Raw genomic sequence first — 11,047 nt, 5'->3', positions numbered from 1 at the left:
TGCACTAATTTTTCCCACTTTGCTGGGTTCTGGGTGAATAAATGCGGACTCTGCCTTTACTCCAATTTTACACAAACGGTGTGAAAAAGGCTCACGTCATAATCTCATGTTGGCCTTCTTTAAAACACATTCCCCGTAAAATTGGCCAAACAATACTGTCGAGTCTGCATTTATTCGCCTGTGCCTTTTATACAGAACCCAGTCAATGACCTCACTTGCCTTCAATAAATGATCAGCCTGCATTGGATAGATGAAGACATTAGTGTCTTTCATACAAATTCCGCCTAATTAGCGTATCAGTGGCAAAACGGTGGAGTTAATTTTGACTAGCCTGTACCTCGTACACAGAACCTAGCACAGCCCCTTTCTCACAGAGAAATTGGACATAAATAATATATATAAATTGGTCAGTAAATGGCAGCTTACTATGAGCAAAAGGCCTTAATAAAGGACTTTGGAATCAAGCATTAGGACTTAAAAACATCTAAACTGGTCATTTAGGAATCTGTGGTCCCATAAGCTTTTTATGAGGGATTTCTGTCCATCTTGTTTGCAGGCAGCATTATAGAGTCACAGCGAGGCAAAGGGATCACGGCAGGTTTAACCTCCATGGCTATAAATTGACAAAACAAGACACTCTTTCTGCTTGGTCCTCTTCTAATTACAGCTACAATCTGCCATCCGGACGTTTCACACTGCAACCTAATCCCGCTAAAGTGGAAGCATTACGTCCTGCTCAAATCTTGTTTAGGTCTTGTTGACTGTGAGCTGATTGTTTAGGTTGAATAATCCCAAAAATAAGCCTTAAATCTGAGTGGCGGCGCATTCAGAAACATGCTGTTGTCATCACAATATAGAAGGAAATGACAAGCTTCTGTATGCTTCATGAACTTGGACAGTGATATCATCAGAGGTGGGTAGAGAAGCGTTCCTTCAATGTAATATTACTCAAGTAAAAGTAACAAATGGTCCTAAAAAAAAATCACTCAAGTTCAATTAAAGAAGTATTAGCTGAAAATACTACGCAAGTACTAAGTAATTGCTTGAACATGAAGTCAGATTTTTATTTTATTTTTAAACAATGTCATCAGATTGACAACACATAAAACTATGTGCAAACGCTGGTATCTTCAAATCACAAATTAATAATAATAATAACTTTTTGAGCTCCTCGTGTTCTAACTTCTGCCATGGTGCTAAAGCAGGCGTGCGCAACGAGCAGTGTCCTCCTTTTTGCTTGTTTCAGAGCTTAACGACCCACGTACAAGTTCATTATTTGATTGAAGCTAATATGTGAAGATAATGCTCCCTCCAAAAGCGAACAGTGGCGCGCGGGGGAGGTGGGGGCGGTTGTTAGGGGGTTGAACGGGTCTCTATAAAGACTCGTTTCCCGTCGTCACAAGGGCCGTTCGAAAGACTCGAATCGTTCGCGAACGTCACATTGCTCGTGTCCGCGGAAATGCTCCCACTGCCCCACACAGTCCGTCAAGCGGAGCGCTTGCGTGAAAATACGGTAAATCTAATGTATGAATGGGCCGGCGGGTAACGACTCTAGTGTAGCCCAATATAGCGGAGTAAGAGTAATGGAGTAAATGTAACTCGTTACTACCTGCCTCTGGATATAATACAAAATGGCGGACAAGCCAAATGATACATTTTGTCATTAAAAGGTTATATTTCACCATAAAAACTTTATACTTTGCCTTATACATACATACATACATACATTTCTAGCTGTCCATCGTGCTCTAAAGGGGGATCGGAAGTGGGAAGTCGGGGTGGGGTGTTAGCGACGCTGTCGCTGATGCCATTTCACGTGGGCGTGCAGTCCGATCCTTGAGCCGCATACCTGCTCGCAAATGGGGCAAGGGAACCCGGATACCAGGGGGGTACCAGCCGCCCGTTGGTGTCGTTTAATGCGCCTCTCGGATCGTCTTTCTTGGATGGTTTGATGCATTTGTGTAGCTGCAGTGGCACAAGTCATCTTCCAAGCTGATCTGCCAAGTGCCAGAGTTTCAAGCTGCGTGGGATTGATGTTGACGTGCTTTAAGAGGTCCCTGGTCCAGTCCTTGAAATGCCGTTTTTGCCCCCCAGCAGAGCACTTTGCGCCTCTCAACTGGCAATTGAGGACCTGGCGGGGTCGACGGTGGTCAGGCATGCGGCTGGTGTGTCCAATTCACAGAAAATGCTTCTTAGCCACGGCTGCTTCCATGCAGATAAAGTTGCTATTCTTGAGGATATCTGTATGGGGGACTCGATTTTCCCAGGACAGGCCAAGGATCTTCTGTAAGCAGCGGATGTGGAAGGCCTCCAGTTAATGAGCGGTAAGGGGGTCCATGACTCGTAGAAGACAGTGGAGAGACATACTGCATTGTACACGGCAAACTTGGTGCTGACCTTCAAGTTTCTGTTTTCGAAGACCCTGCTGTGTAGGCGACAAGGGAACAGCATGAGGTGGAGCCAAGGAAGGTGAAGTGATCCACTGTGATCAGTGGAATGCCATTTATATGAAAACTGGGGGGTGCGGAGGTTTGGGTAGTGAATTGGGACATGACCTCAGTTGTGTGAATGTTAACCCGGAGACCAAATAATTGGTACAGACTCGAAATGGAGGTGAGGGCGTGCTGCATAGAATCTGGGCCGTGAGCCAAGACAGCACAGTCATCAGCGTACTGAAGCTCACAGATTTGACAGGTTTTTGTCTTCGTGTGGACCCGGAGCCGCCGGATGTTGAAGAGGCTTCCATCTAGGCGGTCCTCCACATGGACACCATCTTCATGTCGCATGCTACGGTGGAAGAGGTACGTGATGGCGGAGAGGAGGATGTGAAAGAGCACTGGAGCCAAGACGCAGCCCTGCTTTACCCCAACGTTCACCTTGAAGGGATCTTACTGGAGTTCACCTGTGAGCGCTCTGGCTTGCATCCCATCATGTAGCTGCTGGAGGATGCAGAGAAACGTGGGTGGTGTTTCCACAGCAACTCACGGTTGTTGGTGTCAAAGGCTTTGCTGAGGTCAATGAAGGCTATGTAGAGGTCCTTGTGATGTTCTCTGCTCTTCTCCATTAGCTGTCTTAAGACAAATCTAGTCTTCCGAAAGCCACACTGAGTTTCCGGAAGCACAGCTTCCGAAATGTGCTCAAGCAACCCGCTGAGCATGATTCTTGCCAGAATTTTTCCTACGGTGGAGAGGAGAGAAATTCCTCGGCTGTTTCCGCAGACTGTTCTGTAGCCTTTCTGCTTGTTGATAAGCACAGTGTAAGCAACCTTCCAATCCTGTGGGACAGTTCTCTGTTTCTCAGATGTGTTGGATCAGGAGATGCAGGCGGCGCGTGAGGAGATACCCTCCATGTTAGAGAACCTCTGCAGGGATGCCATTGGGTCCAGCGCTTTTGTTATTCTTTAGGCCCGCCATGGCTTGCCGGGTTTCAGAAAAAGATGGGGTGGCGAGGTCCATGATTGGTGGCAGGTCTGGGAAATGATCCAAAATGTGTATATCGACAGTGTTGGTGTGGTTGAGAAGACTTTCAAAATGGTTTGCCCAGCAAACAAACAAACAAAAATGCGCACACACACACACACACACACACACTGTACAGTACATCATGTCCATCATTAATAGATACAGAACAGGTTTGACGATTTGAAGACCCCATGCCTGAAAAGACACAGGAAGTCTGCCATTTTCATTTGAAGTTGCCATTTTAGGAAGATTTTCACAATTTCCAGGGCCCTTCAAAACAGTATTGCCCTAGAGATTTTGTCCAAATGTTATCAAATTTGAGCTATGTGTAAAGCGCTAGTCATAAAAAAAAAAAACCTCTTCAGAATTCAAATGAATATCTGTATGTGGCACAGCAGAGGCCCAATCAAGATTGTTTCATAACACTTCCTGGTATGTCCCCTATGACTCCAATTAGCTAATAGTTGACTTCAAGTTTGAAATAAAGTGAAGCCCTGAGCACAAAGACAGCATTGATGACGCAGAGGCGCACTGTGGACCAAATCTCACTCGCTGCAACATTTCTGTCTGGCCACATCTGAGGTAAGAACTCTTTATCTGTTCATAACTTCATTTGGTCATAAGCAGGATTAAGCACACAAACTTGCCTACATGAATTTTTAAACAAGATTTGTTGACTTATTTGCGAATTGTATGTTTTGTCATACTTTTGGTTCACAAAAAATGAGAAGAAGCACTGTTGAAGATGACTGCATTGTTTTTGATACGAGTGTTTGTATACAGTGAGCTGCGATGCATGTGCATTGAAATAATTCAATCAAAACCTTGTTTAAATGTGATTCTTTCCCCTCAACTATAGCTATCTATAATCTCTTGCCATTTTCTCCTGTAGCTAATATATGTACATTTAAATTTGGAAATTAAAAAAAGATGGATTAAATAACCTATCACAACCTATTTTACAATGCATCCTTCTTGTTCAGTAGCATAAGAGTTGCATAATGGAAGTGCATGTGATCCAATTGTCATTGTTAACTAAAATTTAGCTACATGTCCTCAGTTGTAGGCTAGTTGGCTAATTTGTGCTTTAGTTATATTGGCTGTTGTAAATAGTAACCCCCCCCCCCCCCATTTATTCCCACCTAATCACAAAACTTTATTTTTAAGTCTGCTAGCTTAATGCTAACACATAACAGAAAATGCCATAGATGGGCTAACTAATAGCCCATTCTGGCATTGTTATAACAATTTTATAGAGTGCCACAAGACACCTAAGAATTGGTTTCAGTTGTGAAATAAAGCACAATATGTCTGGTTTACCAGCAAAACCTTTCATCTTTGTCAGATTTCAAAGGTGAAGCTCACCATGAAGCTGTTTTTGGTACTGGTGGCATTCATTGTGCCACTCATTGAAGCTCAGGTGCCTCACTGGGGCCCGTGTCCAGAACCCGATGTTCAACCAGCTTTCAACCTCAAACAGGTCATATCTCTCTTTTTTTCTCTTTCTCTCTTTCTCCTTTAAAAAAATTTAACAACTGAAATAAATGTGTATGCCAAGGCATCACTGTAACTAACAAAGACCAGTGTGCTGTTTATGTGCAGAAAAACAAGCAATTGTAAAACTCTGATCAATAGGAGTCATTGCACAAACATCAGCCACTGCCAGTCCAACCATTTGGAATGTCCCGTACAAGGAAGATCACACACTGTACGTCTTTAGACATCAAGCTAACACTTCTGTTAGTTGTAGCCAAATTCAAATAGTTCTCAATTAATGCTGATGCCTTTTGATCGTCTTAGTTTATGGCCTACATGTGTTTTTCATACATTTCCCCCCCCTGCCTTAAGTACCATCTTTCTGAAACCCAAACCTACCAGCACTGATGTCATGTTCAGGTTGTGTACTTCTTTAGACAGCAAATCCAAACCTTCCTTCACAGTTATTTTGGCTATTCAACAATCAACTCTACCCATTCAAAACAATGATCATTATGCCTGTTACAGTTCATGGGGAGGTGGTTCGAAATCGCCAGACTGCCGACGCAGTTCGAGAAGGGCCGCTGCATCGAGACCAATTTCACATACAGAGGAGATAGGTCCATTCGAGTTGTTAGCTCAGAAATACTGTGAGTGGGGAAAAAAGATATGATGATGATGACATTTCTCGGAATATAATATTATATATAACAAGAATTGTCTCGATCGACAGGAAAGGAGAGCTTAGGAAAATCGAAGGAACCGGTGTGACTGAGGATCAGAAGAATCCTGCCAAACTTGGAATAAGCTACTCTTACGGTGAGATTTAAGTCATCTTGTCAAGCCCTTTAATAAATATATACAGATCAGGTTTTAAATACAATTTTAACATACTTTGGTGACTTGAGTTCAATTTGTTCTGTGACCATGCTTGTCACTTAAACCACTAAAATCGTCTTTCCCCATTGAAATGAATGCAAACGCTACAGTTGTACTTGAAAGTTAAACTTGTGAGCACAACTGTAAATGTAAAAAAGCTAAACATTAACGTTTAATAGCACAAAGAAAGCTATGAATCGTCGCCAACAATTCACTTGCACATCTCTACTCATGTCAACTTCAACCTTTGAAGGTATTTTAAGCTGTTTTCTTACCATACATAAGTTGACATACCCTTTGAGTATATACACTTTCAAGCACAACTGTACATGACAGACTATCACAATACTCATATATTCTATATTCTCTACGAAAAGTGACTAATATAACAGTGTTTTACTGAGTCACTTACAGTGCTAGTAGTAGTAGTATATAATAGTATATATAATCCATTCATAAATAATAAAGGCCAACTTCAAAATAAACCTTTCAAGTAATATGGGGAGCGCAATGCAAGAAATGCTTTTATTTTTCCCGTTTTTCCCGGGAGCGTTTTGCCTGTCGCGGCGCAACGGATGACTTGACTCGTCTTGCGGAATGTGTCTGCCGTTCATATTGCCAGCATAAACTATTGCAACCAAAGTCAATAAAACAACTTTGTCCTGAAATCTCGTTTGATCGCCAATTAAGGGCACTAAAAGAAGACTTAATTACGCTGACATTGTATCGCATGGTGCCTGTTGCCAGTGTTTAGGGCGTCTACAGTGTTAGTGTGCTAAAGGTGCTAGCGGCTGCAATTAGAGCCATCGGACTACTTTTCAAAGGCAGCCTAATCGACGTGATGATTGGATACTTTGATGCATGCTGACAGCCGGACACAGTTGCCATGCAGAGAAATCAGTTTAATAAACCAAGCTCACTCCATTGTGCAGTTGACAGTCGGCAAAATCACAACTATAGTTCTGACGTCACAAAAACGACTCAACTCGGAACTTCATTTCATACAAAGTGCTGTACATGGAGTAAAAATCAGTCATGGAATAAAGACAGGTAAACCAAACAAATTAATATCGTAAGTGGGTAAATTAATAAGTAAATAAAATAACACAAGTAGGTAAGTAAAAAATTAATTAATAGTAAAATACAACAGGCACTTTAAAACATTGAAACAATGAGCCTCATGCCAAGTCAAACGTCAAAGAACAAAGATGTGTTTTAAGAGTGGGTAGAGAGGGAAGTTGCCTAATATTTAATAGGAATTCCAAAATCCATTGGGTGAGATTTGTCTAAAACCTCCCTAACTTTCTAGAGGGGAAAATAATGTGCTGTAAAGCACAATATACATTGAAGTAGAAACAAATATAAATAAGTTGATCTAGAAATGAAAGTTGGTCGAATATTATTAAGGCAAAATATATATTTTTAAGTCTCATGTATTCATAATTGTTCTTTCACCAAGCAAAAATATATGTTTTTATCAAATATATCTGATTATTCAATATAATTTTCCAAGGATATTTGAATACCAAAATATTCAATAGCTGCAGCACTAGAGGGGACTGCAACCCGTAGTGCTATACTGTTACGGTGTGTGGGGGGTGGAGGACCCAAATGCAGGAAACAGGGAGGCAAGGCAGGCTTGCAACAGGTTGGAAGAAAAAAGGGATTTTATTTCCCAAGGAACAAACCAAGAGACAAACAAGGGATGTAGAAAATGCTGTTAAATAATAGACCAAAAATCAGAAACCAAGTAACAAACAAAAACTCACTAGACTAACCAGGGCAATGACAGGACGACTGACTGACACAAATTAATGATCCAACAAAGAATGCAGGGAAGGAGGAAACTAAATATGAGCAAACTAATGAGACAATGACAAACACCTGGACATGACACAAGGGGCCGAGGGTGCTGATTGGAAGACACAAGAGGACCGTTATGACGGGCACAATGACAACAAGGAGACATGACAACGAAAACCAAACCCTAACCAAACAAAACATAGATCATGACAAAACACAAAACAACAAAACTAATCAACCCAAACCATAAAAGTACTCCCCCCTCAAGGGACAGATCCCAGACAGCCCAACAAAGTCCAAAACAAAAGAGCCCAAAACAAAAGAGTCCAAAACCGAGGCGAGCAGAAGTGGGGCATGGAGGCGAGAACACAGCCAACCTACCAAGGCCAGTCAGGAGGTGTCCCGGACGGCAGATGAAGGGTGCCCGGCGGGCGTCCCAAATGCCACACTGGAGCAGAAGGCGGCCATGCAGGGTCCGCGCTGCCCTGGCACGGAAAGCAGAAGGCTTGCGCCGCCGGAAGAGGATGTGATGGCGGCCGCAGGATTTGCGCCGCCGGAAGGGGATGCGATGGCGGCCGCAGGGCTTGCGCCGCCGGAAGGGGGTGCGATGGCTGCCGCAGGGCTTGCGCCGCCGGAAGGGGATGCGATGGCGGCCGCAGGGCTTGCGCCGCCGGAACGTAAGCAGAAGGTGGCCGCAGGGCGTGCGCCGCCAGAAGTGGATCCAGCGTGCGCTGCCAGAATTGGATCCAATGGCGGCCGATTGGCTTGAACCGCTAGAAGGGGATGCGATGGCGGCCGCAGGGCTTGTGCCGCCGCAAGGAGATGCAATGGCGGCCGCAGGGCTTGCGCCGCCAGAATGTGAGCAAATGGCGGCCACAGTGTTAGCGCCGCTGGAACAGGAACATGGGCTTGAGGCTGCAGCAGCAGGGGAGCAGGCGCTTGAACATAGAGCTGCAGCGACAGAGATGCGGAAGCTTGGTGCTGCAACGGCACAGGCGAGGAGGCCAGGGGCGGCAGCGGCTGAGCTTGAACTTTAGGCCAACGAGGACCAGGGACTTGAGGTTTCCAAAGAGCCGGGATGGGGACTTGCTGCTGCCGTGAAGCAGGGACTGGGGCCTGCTGCCGCCCTGGAGCAGGGACTGGGGCCGGCTGCCGCCTTGGAGCAGGGACTGGGGCCGGCTGCCGCCCTGGAGCAGGGACTGGGGCCTGGGGCCGGCTGCCGCCCTGGAGCAGGGACTGGGGCCGCCCTGGAGCAGGGACTTTGGCTGGCTGTCGCCCTGGAGCAGGGACTGGGGCCGGCTGCCACCCTGGAATAGGGACTGGGGCCTGGGGCCGCCCTGGAGCAGGGACTTTGGCTGGCTGTCGCCCTGGAGCAGGGACTGGGGCCGGCTGCCGCCCTGGAACAGGGACTGGGGCTGGCTGCCGCCCTGGAACAGGGACTGGGGCTGGCTGCCGCCCTGGAGCAGGGACTGGGGCCACATCAGCCTGCCGCCATAGAGGTTGGGGAACACAGGAGACACTAGGGACCGAGGGTACAGGAACTAAAGACTCAGGACTAGAAGGGTCAAAACAAGGTGAGGGAAACAACGGGTAACTAAGTGACGTGGGGCTAAGGGGTGCACACGAGGATGAGGAACGGGGTGACAAAATAAACAATAAAAAACTCATATGCACTCAAACCATAATCAGGTGACTCCATTTCTTCATCAAAATCATAATCTAAATCAGAATATAAACCAAAACAGGGGTCAACAAAAATGTGGGGTGGCAAAACAGTGTCACACGGAAACACTTGGGGAGCTACACGACACAGGTGAGTGGAACACGATAGGTGTGGCGTGAAAAGAATCATCTAAAGAAAACCGTGATGAATACTGGGAGGGGCTAGAAAAATGATTGTGAAAATCAAAATCTATGATAATCTGGACCAGAAAGTAAATCAACCAAAATAGGGCCATCTTCAATTGCAGTGAGGTCAGAATCTGAATCTAAAAAGATGTGTGTGTGGGGAAGGGTGGGGGACTGAAGGGACATGCTAGGAGTAGAGGAGACAGGTGCATGGGTTACAGACGAAAGAACAGAACTTACAAGTCGGGCGTGGGGGTGGACGCCAGGCTTAGGGCGTTTCGAAGCCGACTGGCGTGCCGGTCTTCCTGCTGGGTCCTTTTCTGGTTGGACCATTTTGTTTTGGTGTGTGTGGGGTGGAGGACCCAAAAATAAGGGTCGTGGAAAACTACTATTAACCAAAATACCAAAAATCAGAAACCAAGTAACAAACAAAACTCACTAGACTAACCAAGGCAAGGACAGGACAAACGGCGGCATCAGAAACACAAACAAATGATCGAACAAAGAATGCAAGGAAGGAGGAAACTAAATAGGAGCAAACTAACGAGACAATGACAAACACCTGGACATGACGCAAGGGGCAGAGGGTGCTGATTGGAAGACACAAGGGGACCGTTATGACGAGCCCAATGACAACATGGAGACATGACAACGAAAACCAAAACAGAACCAAACAAAACACAGATCATGACGAAACACAAAACTAACCAAACCCAAACCATAACACTATACTGTACAATACAAAATCTAAATGGAGGCACGGTTGTACTCATACATGCGTCTCTTATCCATCAGTGCTGCCCTTTTCCCCTTACTGGATCCTGTCCACCGACTACGTGAACGCAGCGGTGGTGTACTCTTGCACGGACATCCTGCGTCTCTTCCACCTGGACTTCGCCTGGATCCTGAGCCGCACGCGCACCCTGCCAAAGTCAACCGTTGACAGCGGCAAGGAGATCTTCGCCAACAACAACATCGACGTGATCCGCATGATGGACACCAAGCAGCAGGGCTGCGACAAAGACGCGCCTTGGGTTGATGACCAGCTCTTCGAATGATTTTTTTTTTTCTCCAAAAATAATGCTTTTGTTGAGAGGAGAGGAGTTAAAATGGTCTGGAAATGAGCAAGCCAATGTAAAATTGATTACAATATACTGAAGCAGTTAGTTTATCACTATCACGTGGAGCCTAAACCAGTGACGCAAAGCTGGCAATTAACCTTTTAAATTCAATTCATGTGTGCTCTTGTTAGTTTTCCGTATTCATCATCTAACTCCATTTTTGTCATTCGGGGGTCACTAAGATTTCCTGCTGTTCTAGCAACACCAGAGACGACACCTACTTCAAAATGGCCCCCCACAACAAACGTAGTTAGCATTAATCATAACGTTGTCACCGCTTCAGAACGTCTACTTCCTGCTTAGATGCATTCTACAGCCTGCCTCGGCAATAAACACTCACTTCCTGTTTAGATAGTCTTTGCAGTCTGTCTAGAAAATAAGCTAAATACTTGCTATAAAATTCCTGTTTTGAAATATTTTCGCACCATTAAAGGCAATAAAAATCTATTCCGGTTTCAA

General features: G+C 45.2%; 1 protein-coding gene across 1 annotated transcript; it reads left to right on the top strand.

Moving 5' to 3' along the window:
- Positions 1-3,981: 3,981 nt before the first annotated feature.
- On the top strand, positions 3,982-11,047 carry LOC147180903 (apolipoprotein D-like). Its single transcript, XM_086077662.1, has 5 exons — positions 3,982-4,043; positions 4,807-4,941; positions 5,466-5,587; positions 5,671-5,756; positions 10,263-11,047. Exons 2-5 carry the CDS (start codon positions 4,828-4,830, stop codon positions 10,523-10,525), a joined length of 585 nt encoding a protein of 194 aa, XP_085933788.1. The 5' UTR covers positions 3,982-4,043; positions 4,807-4,827; the 3' UTR covers positions 10,526-11,047.

The sequence above is a fragment of the Leptonotus elevatus genome, chromosome 1 (genome assembly GCF_054856555.1).
Source record: "Leptonotus elevatus isolate MCC_2025b chromosome 1, RoL_Lele_1.0, whole genome shotgun sequence".
Lineage (NCBI taxonomy): Eukaryota > Metazoa > Chordata > Actinopteri > Syngnathiformes > Syngnathidae > Leptonotus > Leptonotus elevatus.
Note: the sequence above shows the minus strand (reverse complement) of the source record. Positions and strands in the feature narration are given on the sequence as shown.